General features: G+C 32.6%; 2 protein-coding genes across 2 annotated transcripts in view; one reads left to right on the top strand and one right to left on the bottom strand.

The window, feature by feature from the left end:
• Positions 1–25,601, top strand: part of LOC145283670 (anaphase-promoting complex subunit 4-like) — a 213,306-nt gene that overhangs the window by 124,330 nt on the left and 63,375 nt on the right. The window lies entirely within an intron of this gene.
• Positions 1,926–25,601, bottom strand: part of LOC145283672 (uncharacterized) — a 28,393-nt gene continuing 4,717 nt past the window's right edge. The window contains exons 2-3 of the mRNA XM_080132684.1: positions 10,540–11,062; positions 1,926–3,128 (exon numbers count right to left, since the gene is read on the bottom strand). Of these exons, the coding sequence (XP_079988810.1) occupies positions 2,923–3,128; positions 10,540–11,062 (729 nt within the window). The 3' untranslated portion in view covers positions 1,926–2,922. The remainder of the gene's footprint in view (positions 3,129–10,539; positions 11,063–25,601) is intronic.

The following is a 25,601-nucleotide window of genomic DNA, read 5'->3' as shown; positions in this document are numbered from 1 at the left end:
TGCAAGATTACTTGGAGAAAGTGCACCATTCCGTGTAAAAAATAATGTAAGTTAGCCATAGTGAGGAGATCTTATTAGGACAGCGAATACTATGTAATTTTGAATATTTGCCCAGGGTTTACTTCTAGGGAAATGTATCCTCATGCCAGGTTGATCTGACAAACTCCTGTACAGAGAGACGTTAGACACACGAGAATAGTGTCTAGTAGGCATTCAAGTTCTCTCCTTATATATAGTATACAAACTGTGTTGAGTTTTTAAGTGTTGTCCTTCATTATTTGGTTCAGATTTCTTGTCATGCTTTTTGGATAGTTATTTCGCTGTTTTTTGCTATTACTATAATGTTGTAGGCAACAGACGATTCCTTTCTTTACATTATGTGGATGGTGGGAGTTAAAATTTAGATATTGTCCTGTGAAAGTTGGCTTTTGATATACAGATGACCTAAATCCTTGATCAATAAGAGTTATTAGGAAGGATGGTTTATCATGATCTTTCTCCATCGTGAACTGTACAGATAGATGGATAGAGTTCACATGGTCCAGTAATGTTTGAATATCTTCCTGGTGAAGCCAGAGTATGGATGTGCCATCCACATATCATAATTATTAATTTAATGTGGCAGGTGTTGGATGGCTTTTTAAAATTGGCTTTTAAACTAATCTATACCTGGCCAGGTCTTAATCTATCCCTCGTTAAAATCCATCCTTATTACTTTTTCCCATGTCTTTTTTTTTCGTTGCCTTGCCAATTCAATTATTTTACATCCAAGAACTCTCAGCCAATCATTCAATGTTACGGACAACAAAAAAAAAACATTTATTTCAAATTTTTTTTTATCAGATGAATAGCATTTGTTATCTGCTGACAAAAGTAGTGTACTTAAAAAAAAAAAAAAAAAAAAAAAAAAAGCAAGAATCTGGAAATTCAAAAGGAAATAATTTGAACAAAAAACAAAACAAGTGAAACAAATTTAAGAATATTTACAATTTTATTGAATTTTTTTGCCAGGAAGAAGTAAGATAGAAAAAGATAAAGAATAAACGTCTTTATTTTATGGCTGCTGTCATGTGATACATCGGTCATGTGAGAACCACTTCCTTTTTGCAGCCATAATTGTCATGTTGTTTTTGTTATTTGTACACTTTGTTTTCTTTTGTGTGGATGAGGTTTGTTTTGTGACACTCTTCAAATAGATGTCTATTTCTGTGTAGGCCTTTTATGTCTCTTCCAACAATCCTCGTCTATCAATCTTATTCAGAAAAAAATTGAATAGACTTTATTTTTCATAGCCTTTCTCACCAGTCTGGAGTCGTTGAATTGTAAACCTTGTTTGTCAATTAAATAATTTATTAAAAAACTAAAAAAAATTTTTTTTAATATATATTCTTTTAAGCATGCAAGTATGTCTTTTAACTAAAAATATTTAAAATATTAAAATTCTTTTTTTAGAATAACAATATTTTTTCTAACATTTAAAATTATTTTGTAGATTTTTCAAAGTCAGACCCATGTAACAATCCAATTGATAATATTGATACTTGATTCAAATTAGCCTCTTTTTTTTTCCTCTCACTATGGTATTGATGGGAATATATTTTATTTTGCAAATACTTATTCTGGATAATATTTTTATTTTGCAAATACTTATTCTGGATAAAAAAGAACATTTTTTTTTTGTAAAGAATGGCTTCACTGAGAAGCATTTAAGTTTTTAACAATTGCTCATTTATTAAATGATTTAAAGTTTTGGAAATTATTTACATCCAATAAATCAGTACAACTGTAATAAATGATCAAATAATACTATAATTAGGTTTAACTTTTAAAATTCTTTTAAAATAAAACAAAAAATTTGAAAAAATAAAAACAGTTTAAAAATTTGAAAGAAAAATAAAAGTATAAATAATTCTGGGCAGATCTGGGTCAGTAGAGCTAGTTTATTACCTAAAGGAAAAATCTTTGTGCATGTATGTATGTCCACCGAAAAGTAAAAAAAAAAAACAAAAATACTACACAAGACACAGCTACAAAGCTGAATAATTTTTTCCACCATTGTCTTGGATAAAATATCAATGCATTTTTTAATGTTCATTCTTCAGGGGGTGGAGGCAACAGAAAAAGAATTACTTGTTAGGAGGGTTGATATTTAGAGTGACTTTTTTTTTTTTTAAATGTTATTATATAGTAATTTGTTAACGATTAACTATTTTCCAGTTAAGATGGAAGAGGGGATTGAGAGAAATAGATGTTTTAAAAGAAAGATATTAAACAGTCTTCTGTTTTGTTGGCTATGCCCTTCGGCAATGCCGCATAACCATACTAGTTTGCAGTATAAGCAAAAAGTTATCTTTAGTTAAATTGACCAAACATTCATATCTCTTGTTTAACCAAAGAGTTATTTTTTTTTTGTTTTTAGTTTTTACTTTATAGATTTTTGTTGTGATACAACTTCTGTTTATGTTATTTTGTTGTTGTTGAAAATATTAAATAAATATTGTTTGAAATATGATGCTTGGTAAAAAGTCATTTTTTTTTTTTTTTAAATGCAGAAATTGTTTATTGGCAAGAGATGATTTATTTGTTTATATTAGTTTTAAAAAAATGATTTGTTCCCCTTCCCCTTCAATTTTGATATCATTTTTGAAATTTCCTTTTTTTTTTAAATTAAACTTTAGAATTAATTTTTTTCTTTATTGCATCATATTTAGGCACCAATTTAATAATCTTCTTGCAATAGTTAAAAACTATTACTCAAATGCAATCATTCAAGTGCTTTCTTTTACTTTTCTCAACATTCTCTCTCTCTCTCTCTCTCAAAGACTGGAATCTGCAAGTCAGCACCAGTTTGACAAGAGCAGAGTTGGATTAAGTATGTCATGGATACTTTGTATGGATCCCAATCCCAATCAGATCTGTCAATCATCTAAGGGATTTTGGCTGTAAATGCTTGGATTTGTTTTTCATTTTCACCAATTTGAGAAGGTGCTGATATCGTCTGCTACCCTTGTGTTTGTTGTGGGCTTTGTGCCGCAAATTCTTAGCTGTTTCTTCACCGATGTCCGATGGATCATTGCCGCTATAAAAGCTTTCAAGTTTGGCATTGTCAATTTTGGGACATTTAGAATCTGAAAAAAGCAACAGAGGAAAAAGTTAAGTTAATAAAAAATATTTGTAAATAAAACTTTTGTATAAAAACAAGAAGTGAATAGGAAAATTCCAGAGAGATTATGCTGTTGTCATTGTCATATTTTTATATATTTTTTAACTTTTGAAGAGCTTTAATCTACACACGCATACACATATATATATTATTCATCCACTGACTGTTTTGTTGTATCACAACTCTTCAGTGTGGCTAGACTACCACTTCTTGCTAGCTAAGGATTATTCAACCATCAGCCAACAAGCCGTAGTAAATGATAGCTCACATATCTATTCATATAAACATTAAATTTTTATAAAAAGTTTTGCATTAACAGCAGGAGACATCACCCAACAACAATGCTCTACACGAAAATATGAGGTTATATATGTACATACACAATACAGTACAGTATTTAAATTAGTGTTGGGACGATTCCTAATTTTTATACGATTCCGATTCCAGGAAAATATTGATTAACGATTCCGATACCAAGTATGATTCCGATTCCGATTCCTAGGGAATTATTGTTTTGAAATATACCAGGTAGTTTTATACTTATGATCGGGTAGTTCCCAAATATGTTCTCTAACTTTGGAAGAGATATTTTATGCCTACACAGTCATGTTTTGGTTTAAATAAAATTATTATATAGTAAACTAAACGGAAAAATTAGCAAAATTTATTTTAGAAAAAATTTATTTTACTTAATTGGAATACAGAAAAAAAAAACAAAGAAAACAGAATTAATCCTTCAGAGCAAAAACAAATAAAATAGAATTTATATTACAGAACAAAAACAAGAAAATTAGAGAATAAATTAACACGATTCATTATTTTGGTCCTCATAATTAACAGATTTAATGAATTAAATAAAAAAAATATTGCGGAAGAGAAAGAAAATATATACTAATTAAATATAAAAAAAGATAAATATTTAATTTAATAATTTATAAATGAACGTGCATAATTCACAAAGTGTAGTTAACACCTATTGTTTTTTCTTACTTTTTCATTGCTTTTACACGTTGGTTCTTACGTAAAGAATAAGTTTAGCCAAACTAATTTTTAAATAGGATATATCAAAAGAACACATATAAAAACGATACCACTATAAAAACAAATGAAATACTAGATAAAATTGAGCAAAAATAATTACCAAAATTACAGAAAAAGATAAAAGAAAAACAAAACAAAACAAAAAATGGTGAAGTTTGTTGAGTGAAATGAATTATTGAAATAAAATTAATTGAACTAATAGAAATGTTAAATAAAAAAAAATGTCACATTTCAATATTTTTTTAATAATTAAATTCTCAGGGTTGTCGAAATTAAAAATTAAGTGATTTTTTTTTTAATTAGACTTCTTTCGAAGCTTGTTACCTTGAAAAATAAACCCTGTTTTTTTTTTTAAAATAAATTGAAAATAAAACGCAATTAAAAAAATTTAATTGATGATTGAAACTTTAAAAACATATTAAACATTGAAAAATTACTTATCTCACAAATTAACGTCCAATAAAGTAGATCCAGTCTTCATACAGGAATTCGGTTATAATAAATATATCTTTCCCAAACTTAAAAATTTTTTTTTTTTTTTGAGAGAGAGTTCTTTAAAATCGCCGGGGAATGCCGCCTAAAATTTTAAAGAAGTAAATTTTAGGAGTTTAGTGCCTTTTAAAGACGGTTATCATAATTTATTATCATCATTTAATTTCCTTTTTTCCGCCCCCCCCCCCACACGTTTCCACGTGGTTCACACTGGTTCAGTAGTTAACCAGTGCTCCTGTTGATGTCAGTTAGCTATCTTTACCTAAGTTTTAATTTCTAGTTAAAAGAATTTTTCATTAATAGAATCAGCATTTTTAAAAATTATTTTTTTAGTTGTATATATTGTATTTACTCTTTGAAGTTAAGGAGGGTTAAAAAAATTGGTGACACCTAGATGGTGATTTAGGCAAAAAAAAAAAAAAAAAAAAAAAAAAAGACCCTTACTAATAAAACTGCTCTGGGTGACTAGTTGGTAATTTTGCTAAGTCGTGGACCAAAGAGTTAAAAAAAGATTTCAAGAAATTCAACGAATTTTCATTTGGTCCAAATTTCAAAATTTTGCGAAATAATACAACGTGATCAATTTCATTTTAGAGATATTTCTTTCAAAAGCCTTCTTTGAAAAAAAGAAAAAAAAATATATTGTTCTATTAAACCTTTTACTGTTTAAATAATTTGACTTTGCTCGATTTATTTTAAGAAAATATAAGTTGAAAAAGCATTTTCATTCAGTATTAGAAGATTTCAGTAAAAAAAAAAAACAGTCGCCAAAAAGATAAGCGTATTTTTTAAAATTTTTACTCGCAATGTAGAGCCCTGCATACTTCTTTTCAAGTTAACTCTTTTGTAGTTTTCATTACAATAGATCTGAATGAATGAATCTTGTAAGGGAGGGGCACTAAGCATTGCCCTGTTAATAATGAATTTCTTTGGTTTCTTTTTATAACATGCTACATTTCTCTCTTGCGGTTAGAAATATCAGGACATTTTTTTCTTTTTTTCAACATCAGACTAAAAGAATCGTAATGAAGGAATCGGAAAATTAAGGTATTTTTTAACGATGCGATTCCGATTCCGATACCTCCCAAAATACACGATTCTTACGATTAACGATTCCGATTCATCGTCCCACCACTAATTTAAATATTTGTTACTTATATATAATTATAACACTGCTTGAATCTGGTCTTTGACTATTGAGCGATTCCATCTTTTAAAAAAGAGATGACAGGTGAATTCATATATGCATATGGGTGTGGCTCAGAGGAATTAGGGTGGTGTATGTTTTGGTTTTGATTCTAACTGATGGCACTCAAGTCATAGTAATATATATATATATATATATATATATATATATTACATTTTAAGTTTTAATCTTATTCCTATATATTAGGCTCAATATAATAATCCGAGAATTGTCTCTATAATAACAAATATGTAATCTGCATGAATTAAAATATATTTATGTGTATCTTATGACAGGGCAGGTTCATGGCCTGCTAGTATATATTAAAATTTTGGACAAAAATTGTCACCAAAATATTTAGAGACTAGTTCATATTTTATGTAATAAATAAGCACGCACACACACACACACACACACACACACACACACACACCTTTATATGTTGACTGATGGAAAGAGTAATTATGGTACTTTTCTTGACTGATCTCAATGATTTGTGTAGAGGGATATTTATACCCAACCCTACCCTCACCCAATATCTAATGGAAGTGAAACTATCCTCTCTCTCTTGAGGACATCAATTGTTGGCTAGTGTTTCTTTTTATCAACTGACAAAAATAAAGCAATGTACAATCATTTACTTTTGTCATCTTGGGAAAAAATATATAAAAAAAAGGGTTAAATATTTTATTTATTCAATAATAACCCTTGCTTCTTGTTTGAGTTTCTCACGGTATCTTGGCTAATTAACTTATTTAAAGGATGGAGGAAAAGAGGTACACACTGGTGGTTGTGGTGGCTCTGATGGACAAACGGATTCTTATGATAGAATTTGGTATCTTGTGTGTGTGTGTGTGTCTATATATATATATATATATATACATACATACATACACAGACACACAACTTATTTAAAACTATACATTACATATTTTAACAATATACCATGGTTTCATTGATGTAGACAGATCTTTACTGCTTAGAAAAGGCCTTTACAATCCATTTTAAATCTTTGGTGGACTGTCTCCATTTCGTTAGTTGCTGAAGATTTGTAAAGACCTTCTCTAGGTCTACACATGTCAATAAAACCATAGTACGTCTCTAAAATATGTAATGTATAGTTTTTAAATAAACAATTCGAATTTTAACTCTTACAATTGAGTGCTTTATTGATCTTTTCAATTTGTTTAATGTTTTTTTTTTTCATAATCAAAAAGATTATTAAAATTTCCAAAGTCTTGACTCGTCTGCAAACAACATTACAAATAAATTCGATTTTAATTATTAATTTTTGTCAAATAATGACGTTTTGTTGAAATATATACATTTTACCATAACAAATATTCAAGACCAAATTTTCAAAAGAGTTTATCCATGTCATTGACCTCCCCCACTCTTCCTACATCAAATGCCCTTGGGATTTTTTAGGAGTTCATTTATAATTATATGCCCCCCCCTCTCCCACACACCCACACTTCAAGTTAGACATAGCATGTTATGACAAGGCTCATCAGCGCAGACATTTGTCAGTTAGTCAGAAAACTTCACTTGACAGCAAACATTGCAAATGATAGATCAGAAGTTTGGTGACAGAAACTTTTTAACACTTTAATAATAATAATTATAATAATAAGTGATAGTAATTTTAGTAATAATAATAGTAACAATAATGATAAGAGTAATAATAAGTTATAATAATAGCAATAATAATCTGTGCATATATAAAACTTACTATGTCTGTATGTCAGTCTCCAATTTTTTTAAAAGGTCACAGAGCAGTGTGAGGTGGATCAAATAATGACATTTTTTTATGGATCCTTATTATATATATATTTTATATATATAAGCCAGTAAAAATAGCTGCTAAGGGATCAAAATTGAAGTAAAAAAAATTGGAACTTGGCAGGCGTAAGTCAACTTAATGTGTTCTTATACGCATGTGCAAATATACATTTGTACATTAAAGTTAGTTCATTTTTAACTATTTCTTATCCATCTGGTGATAGCTCAAATGGTAATGACTAAGGCTGGAGTATTAAATGTTTTGATCTTGATTCTAACTGATGGCACCAAGTCATATTTTTTTTTTTTTACTTTCACTTTTGAAATCACTACTATATATTAGGTACAATATAATAATCAATTGAGAATTGGCTATATAATAATAAATACAAAATCTGCATTAATTAAAATATCATATTTAAGCATATTTTCCAACCAGGTAACTCCAGGCACCCTGCTAGTAAATAATAAAGTGTATGAATAGAGATATGGAATGGGGAGAGAAAGAGAACGCATATTTTAATAGATGAGTTAAAAAAGGAATATGGTGTGATTGAAAACTAAAGGAAATTCATATTAAAGTTTGTGTCGTTTGAGAAAAAATAAATGGAAGCACAATTTCATTTGTTTCTTGTTATGATTAGAATACATGAACCAAGCAAATTTTTCTATCTTGGTGCTAAATATCTCTGACCCCTAGTGGTAATACCTGTTAGGGTCCCAACTATGGGTTGAATAGAAAATATATTCTATTAAAAACTTTCTTCAAAATCACTGGATTTGGTATTAAATAACCTGAAAATGGTTGATATGCCATAAAACAAAAACAACCAACCACCATTCCATTTCATATATTCTTCAAAAAATATATGCACATAACATATGTGATAATGTATGTATATAATAATAATATACTAGTGACAGATGGTGCAACTCATCTGTAAGCATTTATCGCATCTTGCATTCAATATCTTTGTATATATGTGTGTATGTGAATGTATATGTATGTGAGTATGCACATACATATAAGAATGAGCCATCTGTTATTTATAAATCATGTAATGAAGACTAACAATACATTTTGCACTTCAACATGTTTTTGAATTTATTTGTTAGTTTTAGGCTTATCATCAACAGACTAGTAGGGAGACCCAACATTATTTGGGATTAAATGAAGATCAACAAAACCTTCCATACTTTTATTGTCATCAAAATTTACTGATTATTGATTGTCTGCTTCAGATGTGTTATCTATTATATAAATCTCACCTGTCTGCTTAAATGTATGTATGTATGCTTGTATGTTTGCCTAAAACTTTTTCACGAGATCGGTATCGTTTTGAAGCTCGACCCTTCGGATGACAAATACTGAAAAATTGGCTAAAAACATTAATTCCTTCACCCTCAACTGGGCACTTTTCTACAAGGAGCGGTCGCTTTTTTTGCTGATATTTTCGAAAGTCATCCCCTCTTTTTGATTGACTAGCTTTAATTTAAACCTTCGCCACTTTCAGTTTGGCGATGGACGTCACATTTTTACGTTCTTTTCCTCCTTTGCGGTATGCGTTCGAGCCTGCTCATCTACTACTACTTTTTTATTTTTATTCATTTATTTATTTTTTTTTTTACTCAACACACACCTCCAAACCCGGGCAACGCCGGCCAACCAAGCTAGTTATATATATAAATATAAAACTGAATTGAGATGGTTTGTATTACTATGCTCCTTTTTGATTGTTAATTTCATGTTTTGGATAATATAACCTCTGAACTTAATTTAGGTGCATCTTTACAATCTTTGGAATCTATATGCGATTTCAATTACTCAATAAAAATGACGTAACATTTCTATCTAGTTATGACAGACATGAGAACAATCTACCTGTATGAGTTAAATGGGGGGGTGGAGGGAATCAATTTGGAATTCAATGTAGATCCCTGGGTTTGACAAGGATTCTCGAGTTGAGAAAAAAAAATGCATCTGAAGAATGTTGAAGATTAGGTTGGACCATTCATAAAAATAACGTTCAAGATGAGAATAGTAGTCAGAATAAGCCGCTCTTCCCTTCCAAAATAAGAAAATAAAAAAAAAAAGCAGAAAAACTTATCATTTAAAACATCTATTAGAACCTGCTGATTCCAAATAGGTCATTGTTTTGCTCAGGAGATCAACCATTCACAATTGATGTATGGACTGACAAACAAACATACATTTTTGCTTTTATATATATACTAGCAGGGGGTACCCGGCGTGGCCCGGGTGTTTTTTGGTGTGTGTTGTGGCAAAAACAACCCTGTTAAAAAAAAACGGCCGGGTGTTTGGAGGTGTAAAAGAAAAAAAAAAGTTTTAGTAGGAAAGTAGGCTTGAACCCCGAACCTTTGACGTGAAGATGGAAACAAAATGGAAAAAAACCCTGGGACCTAGCAATCTCGGCCACGAGAGAAGAGGAATGAAAAAGTCTTAATTTAACGTTTATAAAATGAAATTAACAGGTGCGAGAACCTTAAGTCGCGTGATGTTTGACCTTGAAACGTGACGTGGCTTCAAGCCAGTTTTCGCTTGTTTTATACTGAAAAGCAAAAGATACACGGGACGCTCTAAAAATCTGGAAAAAATAGCGCGTGAAAGTCAGGCAAATTAAATAGACAGGCGACCCCCGCTCGTAACTCATAAATATTATCAGTTAGAGGTGATATAAAAAGTTTTAAGAAGGAATGAGCCGACCGAAAAGTCCAGTGATAAAAGCCTTTTACAGACATACACAAAAAGCGAACATACATACATACACACATTTTCGCTTTTATATATATAGAGGTGTTTGTGTGTGTGAATGTAAAGAAAGAAAAAGAGTGTTGTCACTTAAATGCAACTTACCTGGAGATTCCCAGAATTCCACTGTAATAAATTCGTGACCTGCTATCCAGTTCTTTGATTGGTGGAAATGGGTACAATCCCACAATGCCACATGGCCAATCGGTTTATTATCAACTTTTGCATAGGTAATTATTTGCAAGATACCTTGCTTTCCGAAAAACTTCTTCATCGTATGAATTGGTTCCGTAGCATGCATTTTGGAAACTGTTGGATAACCATACTTGTCGGCCAGGAAAGGTCCATAAGCAATCGGGTGGTAAATGTATTGCATGTGATTTGATCCACTGACACTGTCCTGACCGTACTTTGAGAGACGGATGAGGGTTTTTCCAAGTGAATGAATGCCGCCAATCTGGTTCAGCGTGTGGGACAAGCGAACGGCACTGGTATCGTGAAGTAGGCTCTTTTGGCAAGATTTGTTACAGCCAATTTGCCTGATCAACTGCTGGTGGCTGTACTTCCCACCTTGATGCCTATAACCAGGGTAGAATTTCTTCAGCAGCTCAAACTTAGGAACAGAGACCTTTTTGAAAAAGAAAAAAAAAATTAGTTTTACTAATTTATACCTGCTTCTTAAACAATGTTTTTATGGTACTTATGTAATAATTTATTTTTTTATTTACCTTAAACAAGGCATATTAATATTGAAACATAATACTGTGACTAAAGGGCCAGATTTATAAGGGGCATCCTGAGTGGAGAGTTGTGTGGAAAGATATTTGTTCACATTACATTTAAATTTCTGCATGTCCATACAGTTGGGGAAGCAGGGAGGGAATTCCAACTATAAGATTTTTTTTTTTTTTTTTTTTTTTTTTTTTTTTACCTTGTTTCCACTGTTCTATAGTAGATATAAAGTGGTAGAAGCAAGGTAAAGATCTTGCTTTTGAAATTCTCTCCCTGCTTCTCCCAACTGTATGGATATGCAGAAATTTAAATGCTAACATCTTACCATGCAACTCTCCACTTGGGATGCAAGAAAAGTATTTGAAATTTTGTGAAAAAAAAATATACTGCTTATTAGTTTTTTAAGGGAAAACTAACTACAATAAATGCATTTCTATATTGTTTTTTTTTACTGGCAACAAACAAATTATGAAAATGATTAACATAGTTTCTGCACATAAAGCTTGGAGAATACAATCGTTTGAATTAAAAACATTTTAAGCCAGATGCATTTTTATGAATTTATCAAATTTGCTGTTTTGATCCACCCGAATGAATAAAAAGCCAGATTTTTTATTTAATAAAAAAAATTTGAGCTAAAATTTACAAAATTTACTTTAGGCCAGCTTCCCTCACCCTTCTGTCAGGCGTTGGGGAAGCTATTTCTCAACTCACAGTTATAAGCATACATACTGACACTAATGCACACACATATACACACAGCACAAAAACTCTTTCATACTGTCGTCTGCTCATCGAAAACAAATGTATAAACTCATTCATTTTAATACTCCTAACATTTCTTACTGAGCTTTTCTAAAAGAAATGAAGACTGACTTTAATTAATAACTTTTGATGAAATGTAAGTTTTGTAATTGAGCGAGAAAGTTTTGATTATGATTTTTCAGACCTGTAGATAATTATTAACTCTTAAGTTAACAACTCAGGTGTTCTCGAGTAATGAAACCCCCTTGTTCTGCGAGGATTCTCAAAATATGAACCAACGTCTATGTAAACTTCCGCTTTAAACATATATAAAATATCTTTTTTTTTTTTTTTTTTTTTACATAGGCATCACCACATTATCAAGGCCAAGAGGCCACTCAAGGATAAGGGTTAAAGAGTGTACAGTAGAAATTGGACATTATAGTAATCATTAGTAATGAAAATTTGGTAAAGTTGATAACTTATATGGAACGGCTCATCAAGAACTTATTTACGTTAGACTTGAAGACAACCATATTGTAGTCAGCCGGAAAGCAGGAAAACGGAAGACAATTCCACAGGCGTGCAGTTCTAAGAAAAAAGCTTTGTTCATGGAATCTACGTTTAGGTTTAGGCACAGATAAAGAGTGGGGGAATTATTGATAGTGTTTACAGCTAGACGAGTGTTTCTTGTGAAAGTTTGGCGAGGGGGGACTATAGATTGAAGCTCATTCGAACACTTTCCATGAAAATAACGATACATCAGAGACAAACTCGCAACATCTCTTCTGTGAGATAAAGGTTGCAAAGAAGAGAAAAGGACATCTCCTACGAGGCTACGAAGTCTATTTTGAACTCTATCTTTTGTGAACTTATGCTTTTTGGACTCCTTTTGTTCGTGTTTATCATATAATATTTCTCTCACATTTGAGTATTACCTAAACTGCCCCCCCCCGTAAAGAGGTCTTTTTAAAATCAGCCCCCCCCCCCGCCAAAAAAAAAAAAAACCAAAACAAACTGGAATCCTAAAATCATTTTTATCATATTTTTCTTTCTTTTTTTTTTTTTTTTTTTTTTTTTTTTTTAATTGTTAATCACATTACAATTTTTCTTACTCTTCTAATCAAGTATTTGTAATTATTTTACCTTTAACTCTCATTACAACAAATTCAATCATGGTACTTTTCTACCATTTCGTTTAACATAAGCCTTCTTCTAATATCATATGACACTTAACTAAATATAAATAAACACTGATCAACTATTATTTGGTGATATTAGAACAAACTCTGTTCTTTCTTACTTGGTGTCCTCCAATTTAGTCCTCAGATATTTTGAGAAGGGCGCATAGTTAGTGGATGGCTTACCCCATAACCACCCTGACATTCTCTCGAATGGGGAAGGGAGGGGGGGTGTCTAGGAAAGTGTAAATAATCCTTGAAAAGATGACAGAGCAGCTTTTTGAGCTTGTGGCATTTTTTTTGGGGGGGGGGGGAGGGGGATCGTTTTTAGTTCATGCATTTTAACAATGTTTGACCAGACTTGTTGCAATGTCCTAGTACACACACACACACACACACACACACTCTCTCTCTCTCTCTCTCTCTCTCAAAAACACTGATTATTCCCCACCCTCTTGGTGCCATCTGATTGATGGGAGGTGGGCGAGTGGATGATTTGTGTCTACAACAGTCACAAGTTGCCTATTGTTTTGACCAGGCAATCCGATCCCCCCTCCCTACCAACCTTTTCAACAACTTATAAAGGAAGTGGGAGGGGGCGGGCATAATTTATAAACCAAATGTATTTCAACTTAAAGCCTTTGTTTTTTTTTTTCACTTAGATTACTTTTATAAAAATGTTTTTTGTTTTTTTTTAGGAAAAAAAAAACATTTGAATCTTTTTCTCGATCAGATAAAAGTCCTAATTTAAAATTGGCAGAGAGAAGAAACATTTTTTTAATAAACCGTTTGACATGGCGATCATATATTTTTCGATAAATTTAACATAAGGAACAACAACAACAGAATTAAATTTTATCTTGAATCTAGAATACCCGTCCCAGGACGAGTAAATAAATTTCCAAGCAAAACAGTTTTGCACTACATTTCTATCTCCTTCCAAGGATGAAAATGGAGATATGATACTAAACCTTATGTCTAGTATCTATGTTCCAATTTCTATCAAAATCCATTGCATGATATCGATTCTAAGGCTTAAGCTTAAGAGAACTTAAGAAATTCAAATTCAGGCACTCGTGCTTTATTCGTGTATTATAACAGTGGATCAAATTTAATGCTAATCTGAAATATTTGAATTTTCAAATGCGAATCTTTACCCATATTATGCCTCCTAAAAACCTTTTAAAAGGTTTTTAGGAGGCATAATATGGGTTAAGATTTCCATGTGAAAATTCAAATATTTCAGATTAGCATTAAATTTGATCCATAGTTATAAACATTCTCCATTTTTCCAAATCCACAGTTGATAAACATTCTCCACTTTTCAATTTCTTTGAAGTATTCAAAATACTTCAAAGAAACTGAAAATTGGAGAATGTTTATTGAGATCTAATATCTATTGTCATAGTCACGTTGAAATACCGGTTCCTGTTAGACTACTGAAATTAAATGATGTTGTGACTGGTCAGTGCAAAAATTGATGACCATTTGGTAATACAAGGTGCTATACGTGCTCTAAAGCCTGGAGAGGGGTGAGCGCCACCAAGATGCTTTTGCCCAGGACACACTGGATGCAATAATGCAGTGCCTCCACAACTCTGGAAGGTTAGAGGACTCTCGGATCTCTAACCGAATCTATTGTCAAAATTTTCATAAAAATCCGAGATATTTGAAATTTCATAAAGGGCTTTCATCCCTTTTTTTAAAAAAAAATTTTTTTTTTCTTATCTCCTTTGCCTAAAACTAAACATAGCTCACATTACTCATTCTTACACCCAATAGCTGTGCTCCAAAATTTTCAACGATCGGTTAATTAGGAGTGAATCCTGTACATATAAATATACTAACCTGAGTACCCGGCATTGCACGGGTGTTTGGTGGTGTAAAAAAAAAAAAAAAAAAAAAGTTGTAGTGGGCAGGCAAGCTCGAACTTGTGACGCAAAGTCAGAAAAAAAGCGAAAAAAAAATCTGACGTCTTACCACTACTCCATGACGCGACCGGAAGTCCAAAGAGTTCAAATTTAACGTAGTCAATCAAAATCAAAAGATGACTTGGAGAAATGGCACTTTTAAACCTCTCACGAAAGCAAATTAGACACGAGGTCGTTTTTAATGTGGGGGAAAAACCAGCCCCCCCAAAATTGTCTCAGTATGAAGGGTTTCCCCTACATTGACCAAGGACCTATTACAGAACAGATACTACCCGGCCCGAAGGCCAGGCGGTTGCATTCCAATATTCACTTTATTTATACGAAAAAGATAAACAAACACTAGAGATGACGGCACAGTGGGAATTTTGTTTAACTCGATCAAAAAGAAAAAAAAAAGAGACACAATGTCCGTTTGCGAATGCGAGATATTACAATCTGGGAAGTATGCAAAAACTTCTTGCGGAATCTAATGTGAGAAACCTGATGCCTTTCGTGGACATACACAAACGCGTGTGCCTATTTTGCTCTTTATATATTAGATGAACATATAATCATACCTAACTTCATAAAGAGGGAGATGTTTTTTCGATGTGATCTCCAATGTTTCAAGCTGTTTATCCTCATCCTTTTGTCATGTTCACCAACTTTTGATTAGTTGTACTCTCTTCGACTGATTTTTGTTTTAATGGTGACACAAAAGGCAGCTGAAGAAGGCCAGGATGAATACAACAGTTTGAAATGTGTAAAATAATTGTTTTAGAAATTTTTTTTAGATAAGGATTGATAAATCAAATTACTTGGTATTTTCATAATGTGGGGCAATGGATAAATGTTTGATTAGCAATCAATTCTAATTGACAGTCTTTTGGTGGTTGAAGGTTCAATCTTTCCTATAGGCGATAATAAAAAAGAATAACATAATTAAATAACATTTCTACCCTTCATGGCTGACTGAATGAAAACAATATACCCCTGTAGATTAAATAAATTCTGTTTAGATTCCTGTGTTTAACATAAAGATTCTCAAATTTGAAAAGATGGATGTAAATTTTCTAAATTTTTTAGATGAGGATCGATAATGTGTATTATTTGGACTGCTGTTCTCATCTTGGGTGTTTTTCGCACAATGTTTTGGCTGATGGAACCTCCGACCTTCTTTGGATGCATCTTATTGAACTAGAGAATCTGCACGGAATTTTGAATGGAACCCTTTATTTAATCTACGGGTTTAGTATGCTTTGTTTTGTTCCATCAGCCATGGCTGGGTAGAAGTCTTAAACAATTCATAATTGTTTTCTTCATATTATCTACATTAAGAAGAGTGTCACTTACAAATGAATTTTTACCTTGTACTTCCAAAGGTTCAATCCTCACTGTGGGCGATACGAAGAATACAATTGTGAATTACTTAAGACATCTACCCAGTCATGACTGGCAGAACGAGAGCATGCTACCCTCGTAGATTAAGTAAAGTGTTTCATTCAAAATTCTGTGCAGATTCCTGAGTTCGACAGAAAGATCTGTAAGTTGGACAAGACAACTTGAAGAAGTTCGGAGGTTACATCGGCCGAAACGTTGTGTGAATAACACTCGATGAATAATCCAAATATGATCTAAATAAGGTCGGGGTTGCATCGGCCGAGACGAAAATATCCAACATGCGAATAATAGCGAATATAAATAGTTGTTCATTTGAAAACTAAAAAAAAACAAAACAAACTCCACAAAATCTGTTGAATGAATAAAGATGATTGAGCACCTCCCCCCCACCCCACCCCCGTGTTAAGGGCTATATATTATAGCTTGACTGACATCATGAAAAACAGTCCATATTTGACAAAAGAGATCTCTTAAGAGTCTCATATCCCTCCCACCTCCCGGACAGCAGATCTTCCCATTCCCACTCAGCCCAACTGTTGGGAGGTTTGGGAGAATTACAGCAGACACAGACATTGTCAGTTGTCGTTTTTGTTATTGACTCAAAGATTTGATGCCTGTCAAAACAGGGAGCTTATTTAGAAACGACCTTTCCCTTGTTTTCTGTTTAGAGTAAAATAATTGAGGAACTTGACATTTTTACTGGGAAAAGAATGTTGAGGAGGGCTTGATTTGAAATTTTATTTTTCTAAATTACTTTTCGTTCTATAACATCTGTTTATGTGGCATCATAAAAAAAATGAACATTTAATTTTTTTTTTTTTTTTTTTAACTAGAAGACACATTATCAAAGAATTGAAATTGATTATTGTGACCTTTTTGTCTCTTTGAGGAATCATCAAGTGATGAGACAATTCCAATATTTTTTCCCAGATTCCGATTCTTTATATGTCTCTAAATAAAAGTTATTTTTCCTGATTACCATAAGAACAAAAGTTAAATGTGCGTATATTTTCTAAAACATAAAAATACACTTGTGTGTGTAGGGGGGGGGGTGATCATCTATAGATTTTAGCTTTACTGGTAGTTTTAAAATCAATATTTATTTTATTATTATTACTAGCAGTGGAAGATTTTGTTTTAAACAAAATTAAATAAAGATAATTAAAAGAATCGTTTTTTGTATCAGAAAATAGGCACACATTTTTCCTATTACGATACCCCCAAAAGTTCTGATTTTCTTCTGATTCCTGATTCCGATTAATCGTCCCAATATTGGAGTCAATCCCCAACAACTAAAATTCTAATATTTACAGACAATAAAAGGGGTGCATGGTTGAAGATTGTCAAATCAACAACCTATCGGATACATTGCTGTCATTCTTTGTATGTATGTATATATATACACACAGAAAATGACAGCAATGTATCCAATATATATATATATATATATATATATATATATATATATATATATATATATATATATATATAATCGCTAATGATTTGAGGAAATGTAGTGATAAGAAACACTCCAAAACAGACAAGAAAAAAGTATTTTCTTTGCATTTATTTTAGCTGATTATTAACTTTTTACCAGTGGAATCTAGTGGATCACCATTTTTTTTTTCCTTTTCGATTAATTTTACTGCAGCTTGCTGTAATTACCAATCATCAGAACGTAAAATGTTACTAGCTTGTATAAGCTATTCTATTTCTCTCTCCGTTTGTTTATAGCTTACTCTTTTCTTTTAATTTTTCTTTTCGTATCAAGGAAAATGCGCTTCACCAACTTCTTTTTTTTTTTTTTTTTTTTTTTTTTTTTTAGAGGTCTGCACAAACGCTCTCCCCCCTCAGAGACCCCAATCCCCGAAATAAAAACAACATTATTTCATATAAAAGTTTATGTCGACATTCTGAGAAAGGAAATGAAGCAATCACTCCTGGTTTTGCGATAAAATAGACCCTTAGAGAAAACCAGTCTTTATGAACTCAAACATTAACCTTAACTCCTAGATGGCAACATATCTCTCTTTCTACTTATATATAAAAGGCACTTTTTGTGTATGTGTGTGTTCGTTCCCTATGGACTCGAAAACGACTAGGCCGATTTTTTTTTAAATTACACACAAATGTACTTTATGTGTTTGGGAGTGTTCTTAGGTTTTGTATCGGAATGCTTCAGATAAGTATTGATAATCAAAAGAAATCCGATTAAAGAAGGAACAGTTCGATATTGACCAAGCAGAAGAGCCCAGTGTATAAAATCAACAGTAGGTTCTTTGATAAGACAGAAGCACGTTCGGAATAAATGTTTCCGTTTAGAACACAATTGAACCGTGATACTTGACTTTTGCATTTTACATTTTCATTTAAGCCATTACATAAAAATAATTTTATAAAGTCAATACGTTCTCTACCGTGCAATGTGTACTACAATGTATTGTCGACGAAGTCACTGTGGGGAGGTACGTGAAGCTTCCTCTCAGTACACTAAAGTAGGCTCTCGACTAGAGCAGGCAATGAATCGATTTGATTGAAAAATGGGTCACCGATTTCGATGAATAAAAGTATTGGAAGTGTGGAAGTTGATCTTAATTCAATCCTGGACAGCGTCGGGTCTCCCTGCTAATATATCTGATTAAATTGTGTGGCGACTATTTGATTAAATTAATCATATTAAATGCATTCTTATATTTTTTTTTTACAAAACTTTGATCACCCTGACTGCAGTAACTCGTTTTTTGTTTCTCTCACACAAAAGTTTTTGTCAGTGAAACAGAACAACAAATTAGACAGAAACTTCATTAAATCAATGCGATTGCTCCTATTTGCTAGTCTCTCCAACGAGGGCAGAGTTACACACGAGATCATTTTTTTTTAATGTGGAGAAAATCCAGCTTAAAAAAGAAGCACCCTAGATTGAACCGAACCAGCACTCATCCTAGTTGGGATAAACTGGCTTCCTCTGAAGGGGTGAATTTCATGGGAATATCAAATTCACAAGCAGTCCCCAGTCGCTTGTATATTCTCGTCAGGAGAGATGACGATGTTAGGTTTTTGCAGTTCTTTGCAGGGAGTTGTCGACGTTTTTTTTTTTTTTTACATACAGTGCCTACTATTCCTAAATGGTCACCCTCGACTGGTACTGGCCAAGCTCAACGTTGCTGAACTTCGGTGATGCAACGAGAACCAGCGTATGCCGTAGATTTCTAGATTGAGACAAAAAAATAAAATAAAATAAAATAAAAATAAAAAATTGATATTACTCCGGTATAGGAAGATCCCTTTCTTTACCGACCGAATCCAGAAAAGATGAAATGCACTGCAACACCAGAACAGATACCATACCTTGCTCAGAGCCAAAAGGCCAAGGAAAACCTTTAGAATGGCGAGTGGTGTTAAAATATCATTTTGATTTGAAATGAAAGAAAAAGTATTAATTCAAATTTATTAAAGAATCTAAATTGTTTCATTACACCCACTCACCATGACTTCGTTTCCTCTTATCTTCCCCGTATCGAGTAAACCCAATTAGGCCGTGTTTTTACATCCGTTACAAAACAACTAAACCTCTCCAAACCAATTCAATCTTTCCTTGTCATCTCGTTTTCCCCCCACATTTCAGTTCCTATTTAGAATTCGACTTTTTTTTTTTTAAAAGAAGAAAAAGAAAGAAAGAAAAAAAACAACAACACCAAAACTACAGAATATCTTTACAACATACGTACTCGTCACGGAACGAAGATGTCATATTCCAAAAATCATGATTTTTGTTTTTAGTATAGAAAATCATTGTTTTACGATTTTTCACAGAAAATTGTATTACTACAAGACTGATTTTAATCTAGATAGTTCGAATTGAGTTGTCTTCCTCTTATTTATAAACAGTGGCGGATCAAGAAATAGCGCATTAATAAAATTTGATTTTCTTATTTAATCAATTGACGTGGTATTTGGAATATGATATCTGCGTTCCGTGACGGATACGTACATTATAAATATTTGTCGATTATGTTATTGAATTTTTTTTTAATTAAGTCGAATACTAAATAAGAACCCACATTTCTTTGTCAGTGACTTTTTTTTTGAGAGAAAAAAAAACAAAAACAAAAAACCGCGCCAAAATTTATTTTATTTTTTTCTAAACAATATCTCGTACCTCGACGGATGCGCGCGCACGAGAGAGAGAGAGAGAGAGAGAGAGAGAGAGAGAGAGAGAGAGAGAGAGAGAGAGAGAGAGAGAGAGAGAATCTTTTCTATTGACGTAAAAAGACAACAACAAAGCAGGTGTCTCTTCATTTTCTAGCACATAAGACACTGATTGTCACAGTGAAAAAGAAAGAACATTTGATTTACCGACGCTTTGTTTTTATCCTCTCCCGACACACTTACCTATACAGATCAAGTTTAAGTTAGACAAAAAAAAATCTATTACCAGCATCAGACCCATTATCCTACCCCTCCCTTCAGACATACTCATACTGCAGACATCTGCCTGGATTCAGGTTACACCCTACGTTGCTCTGCCCCCTTATTTTTATTTATAGGATTGACAACAAAACTTATAACTAATAATCGCTGTCTAATCAACTCATTGTTTAAACTTAGTAATGTACAAATAAAAACAAAACATTGTATGTACTATGTGTCTGTATCACCAACAATACTAATACGCCTGTCTATAGTTATCTGCCTTCTCATGAGGGCAGAGTTAGGTAGAAGGGCAAATGTTAAAAGTCGCGGCTAGAACATAATGTGAGAAAAATTCTGTTTTTGGCATAAAAAATGGTTTTATATTTTCGTTTTTCTTATATATTATTTAATGAGGAATCATTTCGATTTAAAATCCATTTAGTAATACGCATGAAAACTTGAGGAAAAAAGCACGCCTCAAATGTACTGAATGAGTGAAATTAAAACATCTTTTTTAATTAAACATTAAGTCATGATCATAAAAACCGTTGGTAATAGACAAAGGCTAATTAAGGAATGCATACAACTTTGGAACATCACGATAGTTAGACAATACAGAACTCCGAAAATGTGACACTGATACATGTTCATTCACACAGTTCCGAGATAGCACATTCAGGGCTGCAGAACACAGTGCGAAAGGAGATTTCCTGTACATCTCTGAGTAAACACCGATGTGATTATGCAGAGAGTTTAATAGCGATCGAATTTGATCTGATGTGTGATTTCGTTTATCCAGATAATGTCGACACATTACAAGCGTGTTTTTCTCGAGTTCTTATACCCCTTCACCCTGTACTGCTCACCCATCAATGAATATCCTCACCTTTGTTATGTTGATTATTACGCATTCACTCACTAAATTGTAGCACGGAGTGCGAACGCACGCGCTAGTTTAAAATTGATTCAACATGGATGACAATAAATTAGTCTCCACCCTTCCCGACCGCCACGCTTTTTAAACAACCGACTCCTAAACCGTTCAATCTTTTTTCAAAGTGTCTCGTCTCACACATATTTGAGGAAAGGCTGAACTGACCCCTCCCCCCGCCATCATCAAAGAAAGCTGGTCTTTACCCTTATTTACAAACTAAAGCGATTGTTTGTCGAGTGGGAAGGAGCACGCAAGTTCCTAATTTTAGTTTCTCAAACTGAATAAGAAAATACATTCAAAGTTATTATTTAGAAGTCAAGCTGGTGTATATTCGATCCAATTATGGCGAATATTAAAATCTGTAGAGCTTTTTTTTTAATTATAAAATTAAATTAGGGTTTCCCCTAATTCAATGATCGGTACACACAATTCTTTGTAAACACAATTTAAATAATTTTTAACTTCCATATAAATTCACTGATTAAAAAATATTATGCAGTCACCTGTTCTCGTAATTTTAACGCGGAAGTAGGTTTAATTACGACCTCCTTTCCCCACAGAAGTGAAGTGCATTTTGGGTGAAAAGTGAAAAGAACATTTCCGGTTCTTCCTGGTCAATTAGTTGGCAGGTGGGGGTATGATTCCTGGTTTCCATCGATTTTTAAAGGGCAACATTAGGACACCGATCCCGCTAGTCTATCATATAAAAAGTAGTTTGTGTGTCTACATAAAAGTAAAAACTACACAAGACACGTATACAAAGGTTATATATATATATTATATATATAAAATCTTGGCGACCCATCAGCGGTAAGGATGGTGGTTATGTTCAGGGTTTTGGTATGTGCAAAAGTGATTGACAAGGTCGTGAACTGCATTTTGATTAATATTAATAAAGTTGGGATTTAGAGCGATTTTCTTTTCATCGATCTTTGATGTGACTAACTAAAATACACTTTCTAAGTGTATAGTTCCTGTTCTGTCCTCGGATGAGGAAATCTTCATTAACCGAAGCAATTTTAATTGTCTCATCCAGAATATCCATTTTTGGGTTGTTAATAAAGTCGGGACGACCAGCCCTAAGTCTATGGTGTCTGTCTCTTCAGTGTGGACTCAGTGATTTAGAGCAGAGAGAGACCAAGTTAAATATATCTTCTCTCAAAGGTCTGGATATCTCGGCGATCGGGCAGAGGTGTCCCTGAGGCTATTGTTACCTTTCATTATATTCAGTACCAGGTAAGCTTAGCCCCCCCCCCCCGTCAACAGAACTTTATTCCACTGTTCTCCATAAACCAATCTCAAAAAGGATTGTATTTCTCAAGCTTTGAGGGACTTTTTCCTTTTCTCCTTCTCTCCCAATCCATAGTTCTCATCATTACAAAAGTGGGAGAGTGCCTTAATCCCCCCCCCCACTCCTGTTAAGTTTTTACCTTTTTTCTATCACTAATAGGATGGTTTTCCAAAAGCCATCTGTATAAGGTAGGATAAGTGAATCGGTCATCATAGTTGACCATCTTTCCAAAGTGATTTCATGGTCAATCCAATAATTAAAATCCACTCAACATTTATCTACTTGACTTGATTTTCTGGTGGTACCTCAAATAAAACATAAGTGCCAATCTTCACAATCTGTAAACATTTTATGATTCCAACTCAAGGTCCTTCAGCTATCTAGCTTGTGTGTGTGGGTGGGAAGGGTCATTTTGATTATCTGTTAAGAAAACAGATTTATTCTTTTTAGCATCATCATCATTGTTACATCCAACAATGTGAAATCCCCTCAACTTGTGTCAAAAGGACCACCCAGATGCTGACTGCTTCTTAACCCAGCAAGCAAGGCCATTTGGTCCGATCCACCATCTGGTTACATACTAGCATTTTTTTTTCTATAATTCTAGCAGATCTTTTACTCCATTTTTTTTTGTTGTCATTTTTAGATTTTTTAAATTATTATTTTTTTTACTAATTTTGACATGACATGTCAGTTTCTAATCATGTATTCTGTAAGAATTGTATTCTCACATAGTTTAGAACTCTGTCAGAGCGAAAAATAGACACAACATCGAAAAGCGCATTTACTTGGTTGATTAAGGCAGGTCGTCTAATCTGCTCGAGTGCGAAATTATGTTGCGTCGTTTTGCTGCTCAGCCGAGCCTAGTAGTTGAGACTTCATAAGAAGTGGTAAGGAAAAAAATTTTCTGAGTAGAGTATCATTATTCTTTGGCTTTAAGTCTATTTAAACAATGTTCCAATAGAAAAAGGCAGATAATTCCGTCGAAAAGTTAAAACCAAAATCAACTGTCTTTTCTGATTAGAAAAACGATATTACGTGGTGAGTTTAATCGTCTCAAAAGGTACCATGTGAATATTGGGCGCCAAAGCCTTAAATTAATAAAAATATTAAAAATGAGTCCGTCATGCATGAAAGATTTCCTCGGACTAAAGTTTTCAGTTTAAACATGCTCGCGCTTGCGGGTTAAAAATTCAAATCAAACAATGAGAAAGGCTGTAATTAAAACATTGTATTAATCAACCAATGAAGTGACACGATTCAAGTCATGTAATTTCTCACAATTCTTACTTAAAATCCATTTTTTTAAATATTGAATTATAATGCACAACACACTATATGTGCCCGGACAATCATCAAATAACCAGGCTTGTTCTCTCACTGTAAAAAAAAGACATTTTTAATGAATAGGATGATCATTGATGAGAATATTATGTAATTAGTTAATTGTTTGAATGTAAATACATTTTATTGTGATATAAACATGTCTATTTTTGCTTTTTCTTTTTTCGATGCTTGATTGATTTGTTTGGGACATGTAACATGTATTCTTTCTTTGCGTCAATTCGTAGTTGAATAATGCTCCTAATTGTGACTGCCCCCTTCCTTCCTTTCTGGTTACCCAACAATAAAAGGCCGATGATTCATTGGTCGAATGAAAGAGCCCTTTGATCAAAAAATGGTTGCCACACACTCAGAAATGCGGGTAGTTCAGAATTTCAAGCTACCTCATTTCAATAAACATGACCCCCCCCTTACAAAGAAAAAAAAATACTTGTTACGTAGTCCATAGGTGGTGGGAGAAAAAAAAAAGGGGGGGGTCAGAATTGTTAAGTTACAGTTACTTTTAATTGTCCGTAAGGAAAAAAAAATATGTAGGAAAAATTAAGATTTTCTCCAAGATTTTAAATTAAGAAGAAAAAAAGAAAAATGGCGACTCCTTCGAAAAAAGTGCTTAATTAAAAAATAAATAAAATATATATATAAAAAAATACAGAAAAATACTCGTCACAGAACCAAAATGTCATATTCCAAAAACAACGTAGATTGATCGAGTAATTTTTTAGTGCTTGTGCAATTTTGCCACCGCACTATTTTTAAATAGTTTTTTTCATGTTAAATTCAAGCTTCACGATATCATTTTTTTTTTTATTAAATTGTTAGCTGGAAGCACAGAATAGTTACAAAACACCATCCCCTCCCCATGTTAAGAATGGCTTTCAAAATATTATTTCAGCACGGTGGCAAAAGTGCACAAGTACCATTTTTTTTTTTTTTAAACTAAGAAAATCAAACTTTCTGAGGAAGTAAGACAGGGACCGGGAACCGCCATATTTTGTAGAATGTGTTAAAATTCAAGGGTGATAACTCAATTCGACTACCGAGATCCTGTTTGTATTCAAAATAATTAGAACTTGATGTGTAGTAAATTATTTGACAGACAAAAAATATAAAAAACTATTTTTATATAAAACACATTATTAGACCCAAAGGCTGAAATAAAACCAGAAAAAAAAAAAATAATTTTTATTATTTTTTTCATCAATTTTATTAGACTAAAT

The sequence above is a fragment of the Euprymna scolopes genome, chromosome 8, assembly GCF_053919585.1.
Source record: "Euprymna scolopes isolate OS-2025 chromosome 8, ASM5391958v1, whole genome shotgun sequence".
NCBI lineage: Eukaryota > Metazoa > Mollusca > Cephalopoda > Sepiida > Sepiolidae > Euprymna > Euprymna scolopes.
This window is presented reverse-complemented; position numbering and strand designations above follow the sequence as displayed.